General features: G+C 38.0%; 1 protein-coding gene across 8 annotated transcripts in view; it reads left to right on the top strand.

The window, feature by feature from the left end:
* USP37 (ubiquitin specific peptidase 37) overlaps nucleotides 1-22,976 on the top strand; it is an 80,288-nt gene that overhangs the window by 52,805 nt on the left and 4,507 nt on the right. For 5 of the 8 annotated variants that reach the window (XM_036320805.1, XM_036320803.1, XM_036320802.1 and 2 more), the window contains exons 16-24: nucleotides 1,208-1,372; nucleotides 3,792-3,857; nucleotides 6,585-6,726; nucleotides 11,282-11,537; nucleotides 12,408-12,574; nucleotides 16,811-16,871; nucleotides 20,136-20,251; nucleotides 21,939-22,008; nucleotides 22,322-22,460. In XM_036320805.1, coding sequence (XP_036176698.1) covers nucleotides 1,208-1,372; nucleotides 3,792-3,857; nucleotides 6,585-6,726; nucleotides 11,282-11,537; nucleotides 12,408-12,574; nucleotides 16,811-16,871; nucleotides 20,136-20,251; nucleotides 21,939-22,008; nucleotides 22,322-22,460 — 1,182 coding nt within the window. The remainder of the gene's footprint in view (nucleotides 1-1,207; nucleotides 1,373-3,791; nucleotides 3,858-6,584; nucleotides 6,727-11,281; nucleotides 11,538-12,407; nucleotides 12,575-16,810; nucleotides 16,872-20,135; nucleotides 20,252-21,938; nucleotides 22,009-22,321; nucleotides 22,461-22,976) is intronic. The other 3 variants (XM_036320807.1, XM_036320808.1, XM_036320806.1) reach the window with 3 other exon arrangements.

Raw genomic sequence — 22,976 nt, 5'->3', positions numbered from 1 at the left:
CAGTTGTATCCTTGTGTTTTCTCAAGTTGTGAATGTGAAGGTTAGGAATTCTAGCATACTTTTAAGAGAAAAATACAGTTGATAACTTTAATTTACAGATTTTTCAGTTCGTGGCTTCTGTGATGAAGGTATATGTATATGGTAAGAAATGAAACTGTTTTCCATAAATCAGACATTATTTTTGCAGAATTGAGGTTTATTCCCATAAAGTTCTGAAAAATTCACTTGTTAAAGTGTTCTTGTGCACTATGAACTATATCTAGTCCATCAAGCAAAGATTATGTTCTGTATTAGAGATGAAAGGTTGCCACAGTAGCAATTAAGAAGAAGTGTTTTTACAGATCTAAAAGCCTTTTCAGACCCACAAACCAGATGTGCCATGAAATTTTGTAGAACTTTTAAGTAGAGAAAATTTTTTCTGTTTGCCTTAGCTTTTTTCACAGAAAGTTCTAATGAAATAAGCCTACTTCTTGTCAAAAATTATCTTGTTACCCTAGCCGGTTGCACAATGGTTAGAGCATAAGCCTGTGGACTGAGGGTCCTGGACTCGATTCTGGTCAAGGGCACATATCTTAGTTGCAGGCTCGATCCCCCGCCCCTGTCAGGGTGTGTGTGGGAGGCAACCAGTCAGTGTGTCTCTCTCACATCAGTGTTTCTCTCTTTCTCTGTCTCTCATCTTCCTTTCCACTCTTTCTAAAAATCAATGGAAAAAATATCCTCAGGTAAGGATGAACAAGGAAAAAAAATCAGCTTGTCAAAAACCAGTGTTTACCATCCAACATAGGGCTGTTTAATGCTTTAATTAAAATTATCAGTGGTTATATAACACCTATTTTTTAAAACTATATGACATTGAATTTAAGAATTTAACCCAGTTATCAATATTAGCATTTAAAAATATAGCGTTCTTGCCTGATGTGGGGTTTTTTTGTGTGTATTTTGTTTTTCTAGGAACATTGTAAGTATTTTACCTAAATCCACCCAATGCCACTGTTTTATTTTTATTTCTATTCTTACTACTTAACACAGTGCCTAGCACATAGCAGATATGCAGTAAATGTTCTTTGGCCAAATCTTTAGTTTGATCAAATGTATTCTTTAAATCAAGAGCTATTTAACATGGCTAGTTGCTGTGATCTTTTTTCACGCATGACAGAGCTACCTTTATTATGTACAAACTAGTGACGTCATCGTCTCCTGTTTTTAGGATCCTCATTCTTCATTTGAAGCGATATAGCTTCAATATTACTCTCTCACTTAACAACAAGATTGGGCAGCAAGTCATCATTCCAAGATACCTGACCCTGTCATCTCATTGCACTGAAAGTACAAAACCACCCTTCACTCTCGGTTGGAGTGCGCATATGGCAATGTAAGTCCTTAAGAGAGAATTTCTTTGCCTTTGCTTTTAAAGTAGAAAGGCTTAATAATAATAATAATAATGTGGAAAGCCTGTAGTGTCTGATCAAAAGAATGACTAAGCTAGATAACACAGCTGCCAGGTAAAATCAGACGAAGAAGGAAATTTTAATTTTGCTTTATTTGGAGATTTTGTGTTAAATTACTGCCTGATTGAAGTAATTGTAATCAATTGAAGTAATAAAGTGCTTATTCAAAAATTTTCCAAGTACATTAGTTGCCTTTCATAAAAAGTTACCTCTTTAGGTAATAACTCTTAACGATTTTAGATCACTAGAACACAGTGTGATATATGTTAGGAATATAAACTTAATTTGCATGCTCATATGCATTATCTGAACATAAATACTGACTCCTGTGTTCCTTAGAAGTTCTGTTTCATTAGTTCTAAGATAGGACTTGGGAATCAATATTTTTACCAAAGCCTTTCTGGCTCTTTGGGATATGGAAATTTGGGAAACACTATATTGAATGTTATGCTGGGGCCCCAAAAATAGATTTTGTCTTCATAAATGTATTATTACCAGTGGGAGTAAAGAACTTCAGTGGCTCCTAGAAATTTTTACATGAGAAGAGAAGTAACCTTTAATTTTGCTTCATCATAAAATGCAAGAAAAACCTTAGGACTTTCTGAATACTGCTCTTTCTTCTGCATACTTGTATTACTTTGGAACCATATAATGTAGTTCCTTTTTATACTTGGACTCTAGTTTGAGAGAGTCATAAAGTTTAGGACTTTAGAGTTGAAAAGGACTTTAGAGATTTTGTCTAAACTCTTAATTTTACAGAGGAGACCCAAGGAGATTAAGTAATTTTCTTAAAGTCATATGGTTAGTACGCCGGAAAAGCCAGATTTCTTGGCTAAAGTGGAATAAAAGACATTTCAGAGAGTGGATGAACATTTGCTAACGTGAATTGATACTGTTTCGTAAAAATGTCTTTCTCCTTGGTTTAATAATTGAAATGTATACTACATCTTATAAGTATATATTAAAGACCTTAACGGATATACTAATAAAACCTGTTCCAGAGATTCTTAATGTTTCTGGATTTTGTCTTATGGCCTTTCTTTGGAGTAGATGTGGGTTTTGTGGGTGTGTTTTTTGTTTGTTTTTGTTCGTTTTTTTTACTTGGTACAACTGCCTTCTGCTGGTAGAGTTGTTACTCTTTCTGGCTGGCAGTAGTACTATATCAACCTATCAATGTAGGCTCTTTATGAATCATACCAGGCCTGAAAACAGGCTATCTGACTCTGTAATTTAATAGCTTTAAGACTTTGGACAAATTCCTTGACTTAGCTGTAGGGAAAATAATCGGGTGGTTGTGAACGTTAAATGCTGTGAAACGCACGCATTCTTACTCCAGTGGCTGACATCTAGTAAGTCCTCAAAAAATGAGAGCTATTACTATTTTATTGCTTAAAAGTAAAGAACTGGGACAAGATAATTTTTCCCAAGTTGTTCATATGCGTTACATTCGACTTCATTTACATTTGACTTTGTTTCCAATGCTGTTTATTTAGGTCATTAGATCAAGGAAAGGCCAGAGATAGTATTATATATATATATATATATATATATATATATATATATATATATATATATATATATATATATCTCCTATATAATAAAAGGCTAACATGCAAATCGACTGAATGGCGGAAAGACCAGTCACTATGACGCGCACTGACCAGATGCTCAATGCAGGAGCTGCCCCTTGGTGGTCAGTGTGCTCCCACAGGGGAAGCATCACTCAGCCAGAAGCTGGGCTCGCCAGCGGGCTCATGGCTGGTGAGCACAGTGGCTGCGGCAGGAGCCTGTCCCGCCTCCGCAAGGCTCCTGCTTCCCTAGCAGTGCTAAGGACCCCTCAGAGGATGTCCAACTACGAGAGGGTGCAGGCCTGGCTGAGAGACGCCCCACCCCACAAGTGCATGAATGTCATGCACCGGGCCTCTAATACATATGTGTGTGTGTGTGTGTGTGTGTATATATAATCTCCCCTCCCCCCCCCTCCCCCAGAGGAAGGGAGAGGGAGAGAGAGAAACATCAATAATGAGAATCATTGATCAGCTGCCTCCTGCACACCCCCTACTGTGGATCGAGCCTAAAACCTGGGCATGTACCCTGACTAGGAATCAAACAATGATCTCCTGATTCATAGGTTGATGCTCAAACCCTGAGCCACACCAGCTGGGCCAGATATAGTATTTTGTTTTCTCCTTTGGCCTCTATTGCTAGTAAAAGTAGTATAATTATTTGCTTTTCAAGAGGATAGATATGGGTCTATAGTTCAGAATAATTCATTTTGTAAATTAAATATATATTTTTAATAATATAATTGTATACATTATATATTTTCTAATTTTCTGATAGTTCTAGACCATTGAAAGCCTCTCAAATGGTGAATTCCTGCATCACCAGCCCTTCTACACCTTCAAAGTGAGTTATATGTCTTGTATACCCAAAATTTGTATTTTTAAGGATTTGGCTTACCCTAATTTCCAAAATTATTCCCTCCCCTTTTCTTTATTGTTTCTCTTTTTGCATGATAACTGCTCTGTATTACTATACTTTGGAATTTTCTTGATTCTGCTTTAAACTGTAATCTGGGGTAAAACAAGTTTTTAACAGTGAAGCAATTTGAGATGATCGTCTCAGGATTTTGTTCTAAAACATTTAAAATCATCTGTTAATATGTAATATTTTCATCCTACTTCTCTAGAAATTGACTGATGATGAGGAATGTTGAGGATTGAAGGGCTGAAATAACCCATGTTGGTGTAAAGCACCATCCCTCAAGGATAACATGGGAGATATCAAAAATATCTTTTTACTTGTTGCTAGCCAATCTGGGACTTCTTGTCTTAGACACTGAACTGAAGCTATTCTGAAAGGAGACAGAAAACAAACACACATTGGAATGTACCTGCTTTACAAATGTTTCATTTTTTTATTTTTTGCTTAAGTCCAAAAGTTTGTCCAAGATGAGACACAAATACTTTTTTTAAATATACCTCCTCTGTGATTAAACTAGAACCACAGTTTCTTGATTAGACAATTCTAAATGTCTAAATGCTTTGTCATTGGTCTTTAAAATGAGTTTTTCTAAAAATTTGATGTCCCAACATACTTTTAGAAAAGAGACATTTTTGTTGTTTACGGGCTTTGGGGGGGCTTATATAACCATAAAATGACATTTGGGAATTGCTATCTTCTTTTCCTCCTGTTAATTATTTTTCAGTGCAATTAAAACCAGATGACTAACATGACTAGAAATGGTACCGATATGAATACTCTTGCCCGTTCTCAAGATACAAATGAGCAATACCACTTGGCTGCTTAGAAAGTGAGCAAGTGATGCATTTACAGGATGAATATTTTTCATTACTACAGGCAAGCTGCCTTCTGTGAATATAGTAACTATTAATGGAATGCACTCTTTATGTACCAGATCACTGTAGTTTCAAGAAAGAGATGGTTTCATTGAGCATCATTATACTTGGCATGGTCATCTGTTCTCCAGGGTCTATTGGTATGAGAATTTGAGAATTGGTCAATAAAGGATGATTAGGCCCTAGAAGACCTGTCATGCCGATCAAACTTAAAAGAGGCTGAGTAATGAAGCAGAACACCATTGGATTGTCTACAGTGTCCTTTGTCATCACATTTGACCCTGGTATATTGATAGCCAGGTGTCAGCCTCATTCAGCCAAGTATTCATGTGGATAAACAAATTTAACATGTTCAGTTTTGCTTGGTGAGCATTAAATCAGAAATGAGAAGTAAAGATGGTTAATTGGCTATTTCTCAGTTATTTTTAAAAACTCTTTTGAAAACATAATGGGAGACTATTCAAGTGTTCCGGCTGAAATGCAGGGATATCCTGGCTGCTCTCAGCCAAAGACTATGTTTGGGATTATCACTGACCACTTGCCTCTTTTCTTTGATCTACATTGCTAAACAGTTCTCCTGGTTTCCACTGTGGCCTCTTATTTCTTGGTACCATCATTCTATATGTTTATGTACAGTTTTCACTTTAAATTAAATGCCTTTTTTCCAATTTCCATTTTACATATTTTACATAGTATAGCATATGAATTTATGTTAACCTCCATCAAAGAAAGTTTGTGCTCTTTGACCTTTACCACTTTTTCCTTTAATTCATTTTCAGCTCACTTGGAAGCCAACACAGTAACACCTTACTTATCTAGTATCATTGAAGAATATTTGATATTCCACATAAATGAATTTTTATATAACTAAAGTTTGTCTTTTTGAGCATTAATCTTAAAAAAAATTTTAACCATTTTAGGTGGTTATATAGTCTGTAACTTTACAGAATTCTTTATATTCTTAAGTAAAATATATTGAAGATAATTTAAATATATTGTAATGACTTAGAATCAACATTATGAGTATCAGTTATTGCACTGTGTTTTAATATAATAATGCCCTCAGATGGCATTATTCTACAAGACGGTTTACCTTTACATTAAATGACTTACAGGTCTTTATTGCCCTATTTGTGGTTATTCTCTCTCATTTCTTAGCTCTCATTTCTTGATGAACTTGCTACATTATTTTATATATCATTTCCTGGGAAAGAAGGGTCCCTGTCTAAAGAGTAAAGTACATGGGCTTTGAAATGCTGCCTTCCTCAGAAGCCTTTTTTCTTACTTTTGAATCCCTGTATTCTGGAAGGTAGAGGTTGCCAGATGTCTGACCTACATATAAGTGGATAAGTGGAATGTTACTGTTAATTTTAAAGTACATGGATCATAAATTAAAAGTTCAAAAATTAGTTCTCATACTCTATTGTCCAAAACATTTATTCATTGCTATCTTTGCATGCATTCAGTACTGTACTTGCTTTATAAAGACAATAACAAACTTCTTTGGGGCTGATCATTAAAAGAAAAAAGGCACAAAGTGATTGGTTTATTGACATATAGTAATATAAAAGCTGTCTAATTTTCAAAGCATGACTCTTTTGAAGTGGGGCAAAGGTAATAATGTTTAAGTATACTTTTTGATATATCTTTATTTCTGTTACATTATTTTCCATATAGGAAAAGCTTTTGTTTTATTTTGGACTTGTGTTTCAAACAAATAATGACAGTGTTTATCAGTCTTATATAGGTTTTTTTATTTTCCCTTGAATTACAGGAATTTCCCCTTCAAATCCAAGAGCTCATTGGCTTTGAGCCTTGATTCAGACAGTGAGGATGAACTAAAACGCTCTGTGGCCCTTAGCCAGAGATTCTGTGAAATAACAGGTTGTGAACAACAGCAGGAAGATGTGGAAAAGGTAAGTAATTTCTTATCAGAATATATGACAAAGATTTGTATAGCTCTTAATAGCCAAACAAATAATGCCTTTTATAACCAGCATCAGCAAACTTAATACACAAGATAGATCATAAACTTAATGGGTCTGTTCAAACACCAGTTGTTATGGTTTTTAATCATTTTCTTTATTTTTCAGTTACAGTTGATGTGCATTATTATATTAGTTTCAGGTGTACACCCCAGTGATTAGACATTACATAACTTACTACTAGTAAGCGATCATCCCAATAAATCTCGCACCCACCTGACCCCATACATAGTTATTAGAGTATTATTGACTATATTCTCTATGCTGTAGTTTATATCCCCATGACTGTTCTGTAACAACCAATTTGTATTTCTTAATCCCTTTACCTTTTTCACCCATCCTCTTAACCCTCCTCCCTTCTGGTAATCATCAAAATGTTCTGTGTATGTATGAATCTGTTTCTGTTCTGCTTGTTTATTTTTATTTTAGACTCAATTACTGATAGATATGTATTTATATCTACAGATATATATTCATAGTGCTGGTCCTAGATCCACTTAGTGAGAGATATAGGGCACGCTGAGACCAGATGTTGTATATTTGAGAGATTTTAGGAAAATCTGAAGCATGAGCCAAGACATGCCACTCATATAGAAAAGCCACTGGAAACAGGTTGGGTGGGCCTGCAAGTTGGTGGAGCAGGGTCTCAGGGAATAACCAGGGCAGGGCAAACTGTGTAAGCCAGGTTGATGGAGTCTCAGTTATGCTGCCTGCCTGCCTGCTCTGTGTGGGGAGGGCTCATTAAAGGAACAATGGACGCTGCCAGCATTTCTGTCTGGGAGAAAGCTTCCCTTTCCTTCCCCCCATCCCCTCCAGCTTTCACCTTGATGCTAGACAATTCAGTTCCTCCCTGTATGTCTCTGGTGTTTTTCAGGCTGCTACCAAGTGGGAGTGAATCTGAGTAAGTCTACATGTGGGCCCTTTAAGAGAAACTGCCTGGGACTCCAGCAGCCCTCCCTCTCCTTCAGCCTCAATCCCAGCTGATTTTTATAGCCAGAAGTCATGGCAACTTCTCTTCCTGGCACTGGAACCACTGAGTTGGGGGGCCTGGTGTGGGGCTAGGACCCCTCACTCCTCAGGGGGCACCTCTGCAGCTGAGATATCCCTCCCGATTTTTATCTGTCATATGTGGGTGTGGGACCAGCCCATGCCACATCTCCAATCCTATCAGTCTATGTGACTTGTTCTTTAATTCCCTAGTTGTAGCACTTCCATTCAGCCAGATTTCACGTGGTTCTGATGGTTGTTCTGTAGTTTAGTTGTTACTTCAGTGTGGTTGTGGAAGAATGCAAATACAGAGTTTACTTACACTGCCATCTTGACTGAAAGTCTCCAACACTAATTTTAGAATGTGCTTTCTATAGCTACAGAACCAGTCTGTTTAAAGTTGGATTGAGACTTTTTTAATTGAGATGTAATCCTCCTATCTAATAAAAGAGAAACATGGTAATTAGCCGTACCTCCGCTACCCTTCCCATTGGCTAATCAGGGTGATATGCAAATTAACTGCCAGCCAAGATGGCGGCCGACAGCCAGGCAACTTGAAGCGAACATGAGGCTTGCTTGCTTCAGTGACAGAGGACTCCAACATTCCCCGCCTGCCGCTGCCAGCCTCTGAGCTTGCAGTTTGAAACATTGTTACAAATATAGAAGCTAAACAAAACCCCAGAAACCTGCTTTCAGCCAGCTGGGATCTCAGAGCTAGAGTTGAAACAGTGTTTCGATTATAGAACCCAAACAAACCAGATACCTGCTTTCAGCAGCCGAAGCCTAAGAGCTGGAGCCAAGCCTCAGAGCTAAAGCTGGCCCAGAATAAAAAAAGAAAAAAAGGAGTGGTTGGGTCACACGCCAGCCTGAAAACAGCCCTCAGCCCCTCACCCAGACTGGCCAGGCACCCCAGTGGGGACCCCCACCCTGAAGGGTGTGTGACCAGCTGCAAACAGCCATCATCCCCTCAGCCAGGCACCCCAGTGGGGACCCCCACCCTGATCCAGGACACCCTTCAGGGCAAACCAGCCGGCCCCACCCGTGCACCAGGCCTCTATCCTATATAGTAAAAGGGTAATATGCCTCCCAGCACCGGGATCAGCATGACGGGGCAGCGCCCAAACCCCCTGGTCGCCCTGCGGCTCTGTGTGTGACAGGGGGCGGGGCCACAACCTCCCTATCCACCCTGCTCTGTTCGTGACAGGGGAAGGCACCCCAATCCCCTGATCAGCCCTGCTCTGTGCCTGATAGGGGGGAGCTCCCCAACCCCCTGATCGCCCTGCGGCTCTGTGTGTGACAGGGAGCGGCACCCCAAACCCCCTTCCCCCCCACAGGCCCTGCTCTGTGACGGGGTAGAGCCATAACCTCCCCATCGGCCCTGCCCTGAGTGTGACAGGGTGCGGCGCCCCAACCCCCTGATCCACCCTGCTCTGTGTGTGACAGGGGGCGGTGCCCCAACCCCCCAATCGGCCCTACTCTGAGTATGACTGAGGGTGGCATCGCAACCTCCCGATCCGCCCTGCTCTGTGCATGACAGGGGGCGGCGCCCCAACTCCCCAATCAGCCCTGCTCTGAGCCCAACCAGGGGCTGCACCTAGGTATTGGGCCTGCCCTCTGCCACCCAGGAGCAGGCCTAAGCCAGCAGGTCGTTATCTCCCGAGGGGTCCCAGGCTGCGAGAGGGCACAGGCTGGGCTGAGGGACACCCCCCCCCCCCCAGTGCACAAATTTTTGTGCACCGGGCCTCTAGTTACAAATAATATTGTATTACATTTCAGGTGTACAATATAAGGACTTGATATTTGTACATATTGTGAAATGATTACCACAATAAGTCTAGCTAACATTCATCACTATACATAATTACCAAAATAATTTTTTTATATATTTTTTATTGATTTCACAGAAGAGGGGAGAGGGAGTGAAAGATAGAAACATCAATGATGAGAAAGAATCACCGATTGGCTGCCTCCTGCATGCCCCCTCTGGGGAGAGAGCCTGCCACCCGGGCGTGTGTCCTTAACCGGAATTGAACCCGGGACCCTTCAGTCCTCAGGCTGACGCTCTATCCACCAAGCCAAACCAGCTAAGGCTCAAACGAATTTTTTTCTTGTGATGAGAACTTTTAACATTGACTGTCTTCACAACTTTCAAATATTCAATACAGCCCGTCTGGTATGGCTCAGTGGTTGATCGTCGAACAATGAACCAGGAGGTCATGGGTTTGATTCCTGGTCAGGACACATGCCCAGGTTGCAAGCTCAATCCCCAGCAGTGGGCATGAAGGAGGCAGCTGATCAATGATTCTGTCTCATCATTGATGTTTCTATATCTCTTTCCCTCTCCCTACCTCTCTGAAATCAATAAAAATATATATTTTTTTAAATATGCAATACAAGATTATTAACTGTAGTCACCATGCTGTACATTACATCCCAGGACATATTTATTTTATAACTGGAAGTTTGTACCTTTTGACCCCCTTCACCCATTTTATATATATCACACACACACATACACCACCCTCATCTAGCAATCACCAATCTTCTCTATATCTATGAGCTTGGGTTTTTTTGTTTATTTTTTTAGATTCCACATATATTAGTAAGTGAGACCCTGTGGTATTTGTCTTTCTCTGTCTGACTTGTTTCACTTAGCATAATGCCTTCAGGGTCCATCCATGTTGTTGAAAATGTCAAGATTTTCTTCTTTTCCATGGCTAAATAAGATATATGTATATTACATCTTCTTTACTCATTCATCCATTGATAGGCACTTTGGTTGTTTACAGGACTGAGACTTTTAAGAAATGAAGTTTTAGATAAAATACTTTCTCCTGTAAACCTTCAAAGCTACTTTTATTTTATTTTTAAATTTTTATTTATTGATTTTTTTTTTTTTTTTTTAGAGAGAGAGAGAGGAAGGGAGAGAAAAAACATCGATTTGTTGTTCCACTTATTTGTGCATTCACTGGTTGATTCCTGTATGTGCCCTGACCAGAGATTGACCCCGCAACTTTCGCATATTGGGACAATGCTCTAACTGAACTACCCGGGCAGGGCTTCCTTCAAAGCTTTTACATATTGGTCCTCAAATAATTACTTGCTTTATTTTGATACTAATCGCTAATATGATGAAACCAGAGTAAATGTTTTACAACAGACTAACCACAAAAACTAAAAGTTTAAATAATGTGTGTGAAAGCATAACTACATTATTTCCTATCTTGATACATAATGATAGTTAATACTTTGAAGATACAAGCTTTTCTAGGAGTTTGCATCATCTCATGCAACTGTTTAATTTTATATATGTGTGTGTATTTATTTTTTAATATACTTGTATTTTTATTTTATTCGTTTATTCAAAGAATAAGAACTGAACCCAAAGTATCAAAGAAAGGAAGCTTTTTAGAAATAAAATTAACTTCTCACTTTAAACTCTAAGATTGCTATATTTGTAGTCATTCAGGTTTTCTCTAAAAGTAACTCTCTACTTCAGGATTCAAAATCATGCAGAATAGAACCTGATAAGTCTGAATTAGAAAACTCAGGATTTGATGGAATGAGCGAAGAAGAGCTTCTAGCAGCTGTTTTAGAGATAAGTAAGAGAGAAGCTTCACCACCTCTGAGTCATGAAGATGATGATAAACCAACCAGCAGCCCAGATACTGGATTTGCAGAGGATGATATTCAAGAAATACCTGAAAATCCAGACTCTATGGAAATTGAGAAACCTAAAACAGTCACAGAACCAGGTAGGTTTAATGAAGATAGCTGTTAAGGCACAACTGTGTTCAAAATCATTATAGTGACAAATGGCTTCTAAATAATGGGAAGTGTGAGATGGATCTGTAAAATGTGTAAGAGTTATGTGGCCCGCAGGCCAGAATTTCCCCACCCCTGGTCTACATGAACAGAAAGAAATTGATGGTTAATTTTTTATCTCCCTGGTCAATGTTCTAAACATATATGTTGTCATATACTTGTGCAATACATGAGATGTTTATTACATATTTTATGGCACTCTTTTTTTAATGTGATTTTATTGATTTTTGAAGGGAGAAGAGGAGAGAGAGAGAAACATCCATCAGCTGTGCCTCCTGCACGCTCCCTACAAGGGATCGAGCTTACAACCTAAGCATGTGCCATGACGGAATCATACTGGCGACTTCTCAGTGCATGGGATAATGCTCAACCAACTGAGCCACACCGCCAGTACTATGGAACTCTTGATTCAGAATATGTATAAGGCTTATTTGATTATTAATTCTAAAACACTCATTTAACATACATTATAATAAATGGGGAAAGCTCATTATTAGCTATTTTTGGTTGTCACAACTAGAGAGAGGGGTGTTACTGGCATCTAGTAAGTGGATACCAGGGATGTATGCACAGGACAGCCACCCCCCCCCAACAACAACAAAATTGTCCCACCCAAAATGTCAATAGTTTTGAGATAGAGAAACGCTAGTGTACATGTAGTAAGATGAAATTGTATATCCCAAGCAAGCTATGTGTGAGGTTGAGGTAAATTACTCTCTGAACAGTAGATGTCACTCTGGTCCAGAGATTTCAGTTTATTAGAGAGGATTTCCCAGTTATGTTTTGTTCTGCTTCCTCAGATCCAGCCAGTTTTACTGAGATAACTAAAGACTGTGATGAGAATAAAGAAAACAAAACCCCAGAAGGACCTCAAGGAGAGGTTGATTGGCTTCAGCAGTATGATGTGGACCGCGAAAGGGAAGAGCAAGAGCTTCAGCAGGCCTTGGCTCAGAGCCTCCAGGAGCAAGTAAGATTTATATTGCTACTTTCTCCATCCTTTATCTTCCCCAAGAAATGGAATAGTAGTAGTAGTAGTAGTAGTAGTAGTAATCTACATATATAAAAGGCTAAGCGACTGTCTAACCAGTAGCTATGATGTGCAATGACCTCCAGGGGGAAGATGCTCAACATAGGAACTGCCAAGCTGCGGTGACTTTGGCAGCTGCAGTTCTCAGGTGACACACCCCGATTCCAGGGTGTATTAGCCAAGAACCGCCCTTTCACAATCCAGGACCCCTCAGGGGATGTCAGAGAGCTGGTTGCAGCCCAATCCCTGCAGGCCAGGCCAAGGGACCCCACCTGCTGGAGGTACCCCACTCACTCCACAGATGCCCTTCTTGCCACGGCACTGCCCCAGGTGCGGCCTGCCAGGGAGGGGAAGGGAGGGACCGCAGGAGGTTGGCTTCAGGGTGAGTCTCACCCAGTCCTGCCCCTCAGGCCACCTTCTAATTAATTTCCTTTCAATGTGCACGAATCTGTGCACTGGGGCACTAGTAATCTAATCAAATAATAGACAAACATGGTAATTGACCGTACTTTCACCACGCTTCCCATTGGCTAATCAAGGCGATATGCACATTAACTGCCAACAAAGATGGTGGTTAATTTGCATACATAGGCGCAATGCTGGGAGGCGAAAGGGGAAGGACAGAAGAAGCCACCTGCCACTGACGGTGATCTGAAACCCAGGCAGCAGGCAAGAGCCAGGTGTCAGGGCAAAAGTGGAGAATCCGGGCCGCCTTTGCCTGGCACGAACTATGCAGCTGGGAGAGGGGCGTCAGACCGCTGGGAGCAGGGCGAGAACTTCCCGGGGTGGGGGTTCAGGCAGCTGGGAGTGGGGCAGAAGTTCCCGCCCCGTAGCTGCTTGCTCATTCACTTATTTGCTCATTCATTCACTCATTCACTCACTCATTATTCACTCACTCACTCAGCAAACCCTCTCAGGTCACTGGCACCAGGCCAGGCACTGAAGTTGAAGCAGGATAAGACAGAGCTATGTCCTCAAGATGTTAGTAATTCAGTAGGGCGAAGCAGGCACATGAACGAGGCAGTTGTACGCACAGATGCAGTGTACTGGGTTCGGTGAGGGCTGTAACTAACGCCGACTTTGTTCTCTTGATAAATTGGGGCCTTGGGAGCCAGGCCACCCCAAGTCTGTAGGCCTGTGCCTAGGCCAGGAGCGGCTGGGGTCCCAGAACATGACAGAGGATGCAGGTCGGGCTGAGGGGTCTGACCCCACCCCTCACCCCCCCCACCCCCAAGTGCACAAAATTTTGTGCACCAGGCTACTAGTAATAATAATAATAACCAACATGTTTTAAGCATTTATGATGTGTCAGGCATTGTTCCAGGTGATTTGAATACAATGTCATTGATCCACCAAAACAAAATAAAAACTTTGGGGCTTTGCATTGGTTTTGAAACAGAAACTTTGGTAATTTTTCTGTTTTTGAAAATCCAAATGCAACAAAATATATTGTTGGTTACCTTCCATTACAATAATTCATTGCATGCTAAAGCAAGATGGGTTACTAGAGATTATCCCAATGCAACCTTATTTTGCAAGATGTGGAAACAGCCAGTATAACACTATGATTTTATCATTAATATTTTAAGGCAAAGTATTTGTTTTGGCCATTTTCTCACAATATGAGTCCTTTCCTATAAATTGTTTGACATAAAATTCTTAGGAATATTATCTGAAATTTAGATTTTAGTCATAGACTAACATTTATCTGCTCTTTATATATAGTAGAGGCCCGATACACAAAATTTGTGCAAGAGTAGGCCTTCCCCTGGCTGCCAGCACCAGCTTCCCTCTGGCACCCGGGACCCGGGCTTCCCTCACAGCCCCAGCTTCGTCTAGAAGGTCATCTGGTCTAATTAGCATATTATGCTTTTATTATTATAGATTCTGTTCTTTAATTTTTAGTTCTTTATATTTGCCAAAGCTGTCTGATTTGCACTGTGGCAGTAATCAAGGTATCTGACTAAAAAGTGTTGTTTTCATGCTTTTGTAACCCTATGCAATCCAAGTCAGGTGATTAATAAAAATTTACCAAGACTCCCTAGAATGAGTGAACAGTTTTAGTGTTTACAAACAGTAAGATTAAGAAATCTAATTTCGCCTGGCTGGTGTGACTCAGTGGTTGATTGTCAATCCATAAACCAAGAGGTCACCGGTTCGATTCTGGTCAGGGCACGTGCCCAGGTTGTGGACTCGATCTCCGATATAGGGCATACAGGAGGCAGTCAATACATGTTTTTTTCTTATTGATGTTTCTATCTATCCCTCTCTTTTCCTCTCTCTCTAAAATCAAAAACATATTTTAAGAAATTATTAAATAAGAAATCTAATTTCTCTAAAACAGTGGATCTTAAGCTTAACTGCACAGGTAATATTAACCTGGGAGTTTTAAAAAATACTGATGCCTAGCTTATTCTGCCTTTCAAATTCTGAAGTAATTGATCTGGGCTGTGGTCTGGGCATCTAGATTTCTTAGTTTTCTTTTTTTAAAAAAAGAATAAGAATTTTTTTCTTTCAGCTGCATCCCTTGATTCTACTGTGCAGCCAAGGTTGAGGACTGCTATTTTAAAACCCTTTCAAAACCAGCTGTTCTGTATTCTTTTATTTATAAATAGTTCCTCACTAGCTACCTTGTCATCAAGATGTATACATGTCAAACTATTTTACAAATAATATAGATCATTTGTTTTAGAAAACTTATTTTTAATGTACAAGACCAAGGCCTGATTTCTTTCTTTCTTTTCTTTATCTTCATCTAAGGATATGTTTATGGATTTTTTAGAGAGAGACAAACATAGATTGGTTGCCTCCCATACACACCCCAATGGTACAATACTCCAGCTGACTGAGCCTCCCAGCCAGGGCAAGGTCTGATTTCTTAATAGTAGTACCTTGTAGTATTTCTTATCAGCTGAGCTCATTAAAACTGACTTACAGGACGGGGCAAAAGAAGTTTATGGTTGTTCATATGAAAAATAATACAGTAACTAATAAATACTAGTACAAGAATAACTCTATTTCACGTACTCACAACTGTAAACCTACTTTTGCCCCACCCTGTGTTTTTTTCAGGTGTGAGGGTAGGATTATAAGATGAAGTTTCTTTAGTTTAGTCTACTTGCATTATTCTATTAAGAACTAAAAGATTCTCTTTCTGGTTTCAGCATAGACTTTATGTATTTGGATAATTTTAAGTAATCTTATTTTCTCTTAGGAAATATTTATTGCTTTCTTGAATACAGTATTTATTGCTACAAGTACTATAATGTAGAATAGTTCATTCTGAGCTTCTCATACTTTAGTAACTTTAAAAACAAGTTCAGATTTGAGGAAAGTATAAAATAATTCTGTTTAAATTATATTTTTTATTCATTCATTGTTTATAAATTATCTTTTCTCTAAAGATGAGAGGGAAATTTTTTTATAGTCAGCATTTCACTATTTCTTTTTATAATTAGTCCCCTAATTGAGACATTTTCAGAGGTACTAATTGTTCTCTAAGAGAACCTTAGATTTATTAGAAAAGTAACAGTCAACAGTATTCATTTAGTACTTACCAAGCGTCTATTATGTGTCTTGGTTTCTTCAGCAAGAACAAAAATAGAAATCTATGAATAATATCATGTGGAAATATTGTTTATCCTGCTGTCATAGATTTCTGGTCAGGGGTGTGCTATAGCCAACTCACTCTTAGCTCAGGAAAGCCAACTTGTACACACCTCTTTCCAACACTGCATTCAGTCTCATGTTGGTAGCTTAAAATTGGCCATTGTGGGAGCACTTATACCAGGAAATGAATAAACACTGTAAATCAGGGGAGAGTAAAGAGAGCAATTTGCTAAGTATCTGCTGTACGCCAGGTATCTCGTACATGTAAGAAGAAAGGGGATTATATCAAAATGTCACATTGAATGGCTTTTGGTTAGCAAACCAAATTTCACTGACTAGAAGAGATAGCATTTAAGCTTTTTTAATCCCCCAGGTTTTGTTTTAGGAGGATAGTGTAGGAAAAAGTAAAGAACTTTTCCACATCCTTCAATAGGTCATGTTCCAAACATCTATGAAATCATGTAATATATTATTAACAATATTTCTAGAGCAACTGATTTTTATCATCACTAAATAAGTTTAATCAGTACCTCTTTAAGTGCCTTAGTTTTATTCTTGTCTTTTTAGGAGGCTTGGGAACAGAAAGAAGATGATGACCTCAAAAGAGCCACAGAGTTAAGTCTTCAAGGTATGGAGATTATTTTAATTACTTTTTTTTAATGGTGAAATGAATCACACAGAGAAAAGCATGTAAAATTTATTTTTAATAACAATAACAAACTTGAACACCTCCCAGGTAAAGAAATAGAATCTTAGAAGATACCTGGATTCCCCTTCTTTCCTCCTCCCTCTAAAAGAAACCACGATTCTAACATTTGTATTCATTAGTAGTTTGCTTTTTTAAAAAAAAACAAACAAAAAACAGTATTTACTATATCCATATTCCTAAACAATATACATTTTTTAATTTTGAAAAAATTAAATAGCAGGGACAGTCTATCTGTAATCCATTTATTTTTTTTTTCATTAAAAAATAGTGCTCTTTATTATAAATTACTGAAATGTTTCTTTTCAAATATAAATATAAATATGTGCAAAGTTTGACTTGGATTGGTATTTTGTTGAGTTGTAATCCATTTATATGAAGAGCAGTACTCCCACTGTTAAGACTCCTGGGAGAAAATAAGGTGGCTTCAGTTTCCCCATGAATTTACAAGAGCTCACTCTGTGAAAATCATTGGGCAGTTATGAGCAAGTATTCAGAAGAGTAAGGTTCACCATAGTTATGACATTTGGCAGAACTAATATATGAACCACGTGCTGCAAGGCCACAGGGACATGTAACCACAGGAAGTGAGCTAAGTCTGTATTTTCTGTTTCTAAGATTATTGAGGTCTTCCTCCAACTCTCAGAAATAGATCAAAGCAAAACATTTTGATAGTATAAAATGAGAAAGACTGGTCTAGACACCATGACATGCAGGAAAGAGCAAGAATTTGGGACATGGTTGAGACTATTAAAATAAGAATTCAAGCTAAGCTCACCCAGGCATTCTACTCTCAAATTAAAAAGATGGTATTATGGTGATGGTGATGTCCGTGTCGAATCCTATTGCTCCAGTCTGGACTGGTTTCCCTCTACATCCATGCACAACCATCCTAAGATCACCCTAATCATTCTCCTCGGAGTTCTGTCTGATTCTTTCCTCTCTTTGAATCTCCCATTGCCTGTGTCTCACTCTTCCTCTTTCTTGACTTATTTGTACTTTGATAGAGAGCACCCCCAAGTAGTTTTCTTGAAATAGAGGGGATATGACTTAGGTTTTTTTTTGAAACCTTGCAAGTTTTATTCTACTGTAGTATTTTATTAGTAGTCTGGCTAAATATAGAATTCCAGGTCTGCAGTCATTGTGAAAACATTGTTTCCCGCCAACTTCATGCTGCTGGGCAATGGGAGAAGTCTTGTTTGCAGGTCGCTGTGTGAAAAATCTAAAGCTGTTCTTTCTTTATCCTGATGTGACCTCTTTTTCTCTGAAAGCTAGTAGTATATTCTCTTTGTTTTTGCTGTAATGAAGTTTCACAGTGATGTGCCTTGATGTGGGTCTGTTTCATCCGTTTTGCAAGGCACTTGATGAATCATTTTAATCTAGAAATGTATCCTTGAATTCTAAGAAATTTTCACTGATTTCCTCCCTTCCACTCTTTCTCTTCTCTTTTGAAACTCATATTATCCAGACTTTCTAGTATAGTCCTTTTAATTTTCTTATCTCTTGTTTTGATCTTGTCATTTTACTCTACCTCTAGAAAGTTTTTCCAACCTTATCTCCAACTCCAAAACTTCTTTTGAGTGTTTTATTTCTATATTTATTTTTTTAAAAACTGATTTGTTTTGTGAATGTTCCTTTTTTGTAATTTTTTGTTTGTTTTGGTTTGGAAACAATACCATCTCAATTCTCTGAGAATATTAAATGTAGTTCATTTGTTTGTTTATTTCAAGTTTACTATAGCTGAATAGATTCCATCTCTTCCAGATTGCTCTGTACTATGTTTATTATGGTTTTTATATTTCTTAGTAGAGGCTTTCCTCGGATATCTAGTAATACTTGATTATCAGCTTATGGTTAAGAATAGGGGACTAAATAAATGATTGGACACTCTGAACACATGAATCACTGGGCTAGTCAACTTTTGAATTTTACAGGATGGGACTGTATGGGGATGATGTTAATATTTTATCCTCTCTTTTGGCTGGTCAGATTCCTAAAGGGTTTTCTAAACTCTTTCCTTTGCCTAGAGATAAAAGATATGGCTGCCAGAGTTCTGAAAGGCAAGTATAAGAATAGGACTGAGGAGGAGGATATGCACATCCTTCAGTATGCAGGCTGTTACCTACTCCTATTTTCAGTGTGGTACTCATAGCCTCCCCTTTGCCTGGCACACTCTATCCAGAAACTATTTTACCCTCTTCACAGAATAAAGTTCCAGACTTTAGTTATTCTAGCAGCATCAAGTGGGGTAAAGTGGATCCTAGGAGTCTGTTTCTCAAATAGCTTTCATCTAATCATTATTTTTATCCCCTACTTAGCCTCTAGTTTCAGAGGTACCTGGTATTTCCAAGTTGTATGTCTTTTGAAATTTTGGTGATATAAATTGGATGGTTCTCAATTTTTCCATTATGGCTTAGGATTTGACTTTGGCTTTCTCAGGTCTGTCACCCATCTCCTTTCAAATTCCAGGATTTTGAGGCCATAGTCTTTCTTCCTATTCTTCCCATTCTTAGGTGTTCATGTCCTTTAAACCATCAGTCACCAACCGGTGGTCCGTGAGGTCCAAAAGGTTGGCGACCGCTGCTTTAAACAGCTCTATTCTGTGATTTTAGTGGAATTAAATATCAGAGCAAAGAGCCATTTATGCACAAATGCTCCTGTGATTATTTAAAGATAGACTTATTATTTAAAGAAAAAAAAATGGGTCTTGGATTTGTTTGTGTAATGTATTTAAGTTGAAATTTAAGAGTTAAAGGTTAAATTTCCTTTATTTTTGTTAAATTTCAAGAAAATGATTTAATATTAAAGAGAATGAAAGGATAGTGACCTTTTTATGGTCTCTTTTCTGTGAGGTAATTTATATTTGCTGGTGTTGCCTACAATATGCACCATGTACTTAAAAATTGTTTCTATAATATAGGATTTAATACACTTGGACTATCTTTAAAATTAAATTCTCCTCTTCAGTTTTATTCTTTGTGTGAGTTATATACCTTTCATATAGATATATTTAAAAGGAAACGGAGCATTTCTTTTACAGATATCAGCTACCTGAGTTGTTGGTCCCCAGAATTGGCTGGGTGAATTGGATGATAACATGTGTACCCAAGCTGTTCTTTTCTTCCTAATCATCTATTTGTGTCTATTCCAAGAAATTTTACAAGACTCTGTCTTTGTGTTCTTCAGAGTTTAACAACTCTTTTCTGGATTCATTGGGTTCTGATGAAGACTCTGGGAATGAGGATGTTTTAGATATGGAGTACACAGAAGCTGAAGCTGAGGAACTGAAGAGAAATGCTGAGGTAGGTGACTTTCCGTTCCCTGAGTAGCACTGGTCAGTCGGTCAGTATTGCTCCTGCTCTTCATCTTCATAGGCCCCACTGTCAGTTTCCATTGAGGTGCATTTCTGCCCCTTTGGTAGCCGTCAAGTTGTCTTCACTTTCTCTTATCCTTTGCTTCTCATTTCTTACAAGATTCAAAACAAAATGGAACAAAAACAGAAATATTTCCTGACTACCTTACGTGCAGTTAGGTAAAACCAAGTGACATGGCTCTCAAAGTCACATGTATATTAAATTTCTTTTAGTTCTACTGAAACTATAAAAATGGTTAAAAATAATAATGTTACTAGAACGCATTGGAATCTTTCATTTTTTTTTACTGTATTTTTAACATTGAGCATTTATGTTGTTTCTGTTTTTTCACTGTAAAAAATAATACATTAAGGAACTGTATTATTCTAACATTTTCTATATTTAGGATTTTTTCTCTAAATCCCTAGAAGTAAATTACTACATCAAAGTTTATGACTATTTTAATGATTTCTGGTTTCCATATAGCTGTATTTGTTCCCAAAATTATACCTAATAGTGCTGCCTCGGTGCAGAAATATCTTTTCAGTTTTTGTTTTATTTTTTTTACTAAGAATATTTTAATAGCATTTTTAGAAATATTTAAAATGTAAATGTTCACCCATAACCCCTACACCAACTCTCTCTCTCTATATATATATGTGTGTGTGTGTGTGTGTGTGTGTGTGTGTATATTTTTTAATTGATTTCAGAGAGGAAGGGAGAGGAAGAGAGAGAGAGAGAAACATCAATGATGAGAGGGAATCATTGATTGGCTGCCTCCGGCACGTTGGACTGAGTCCACAACCCAGGCATGTGCCCTTGACCGGAATAGAACCTGGGATCCTTTAGTCTGCAGGCTGATGCTCTATCCATTGAGCCAAACCAGCTAGGGCAACTCTTCATTTTTTTATTCTGTTATTGAGTACTTAACTATTGACATACTATTTTTATAGAACTATGGTTATTATGTGCGTTTTTGTAGGTTTAGAAAACAGAATATGTTGGTAACCCACGTGATTTTTTAAAATAGCTGAATAGTATGGCATTGAGTTGCTGTACCACTAATGGTTTAGCTATTATTGGGCCTATTGTTAGTTCCAACTTTTTTTATTAAAGATAATCTCTCCCTCTCCTTTCTACTCTGAAATCAATAAAAAAAATATATAAAAAAGAAAGATAATGCTACAATAAAATAATTTATACATGTACTCTTCTTTTGAATTATTTTTTAAAACACATTTTTATTGATTTCAGAGATAGAGAGAGAAACATCAATATTGAGAGAGAATCATCGATCAGCTTGCCTCCTGTATGCCTGACACTGGGGATTGAGCCCACAACCTGGGCATATACCCTGACCTGGAATCAAACTGTGACCCCCTGGTTCATAGTTGAACGCTCAGCCGTTGTGCCACACCAACTGGGCTTGAATTATTTTTTAGGATACATTCTTATTGAGAGTAGAATACTTGGATCAAAGAATATGAACAATACCAACCACTGGATATTTTATTGTATCTGACTTTACACACACACTAAAACTTAGCCATGTCACCTTTGATAATAAATTTAAAATTAGTGTTTTGCTTTTTATTCAAATGAGGAGTTTAAAGTCATGCCCACTTCTGTTTTCCAGACAGGATATCTTCCTCATTCCTATCGGCTCATCAGTGTTGTCAGTCACATTGGTAGCACTTCTTCTTCAGGTAAATGGACAAAATGATTTTAGCATTTTATAAATAAGCAGCCAACATTTACTCCTTATTAGGTTGTTTTGTGCCTTGCTTTGTGAGGTGTAAGTTGAATGCATCAAGAAAAACATTGAAGTCTTGTCAAAAAGTTGTCTGGTGTAGTATATTTCTATCTTAAATGTTTCTACTTGTATTTTGAGTGGTTTTTAGAAACTTCTGTAGGAGTAAGGTAGAGGGGGTGGCTGTTTTTCTTTCTGAAACTACCTATACCTGAGAGACATGCAAAAAAATTTTACAGACTTCAATTTTAAGATTTTCTTTATTTCAGGTCATTACATTAGTGATGTGTATGACATTAAGAAGCAAGCATGGTTTACTTATAATGACCTAGAGGTATCTAAAATCCAAGAGGCTTCCGTGCAGAGTGATCGGGATCGGAGTGGTTACATCTTCTTTTACATGCACAAGTAAGAAACTCCCAGATCTGAAGACATGGGCTAAAAATTACCCAACTCTTTTTTCTTCCTTAAGAATAAAATGTTCCCATTATTTAATTGGTTGATAATTTTTTGTTTTGTTATCTTTGCTTAGGGCTCATGTTTTATTTCCTTATAAGTCCAGAATATTTTCTCTCTTAATTCAGCATTAAGTACTCATCACACAGTAGCATCTAGGTATGGAACCTAAGATTTTTTTATGATAGAAGCTGTCTTATCATAAACCTTTTTGGTCTTCTAGTTGTATCAGCTAGAAGATCTGAGTTATATCTATGGAAACTACATAACATTTTTATGAAAGCTGGCTCTTGCCAGCCTCCTCCCTCCTAATGTTTTCAAAAATCAGCACTTGGGGTTAAGATGGTGATCAAATGAATGAGCTGCTTATGTAATAAAATTTAGGTACCAAATGGGTTTATGCAGGCTTTATCATTATCTATTTTCTGTATATTCTTTGGCTTTGCTCATTGAATGCTTATTTTTTTG

The sequence above is a fragment of the Myotis myotis genome, unplaced genomic scaffold (assembly GCF_014108235.1).
Source record: "Myotis myotis isolate mMyoMyo1 unplaced genomic scaffold, mMyoMyo1.p scaffold_m19_p_8, whole genome shotgun sequence".
NCBI classification, from domain to species: Eukaryota; Metazoa; Chordata; class Mammalia; order Chiroptera; family Vespertilionidae; genus Myotis; species Myotis myotis.
This window is presented reverse-complemented; position numbering and strand designations above follow the sequence as displayed.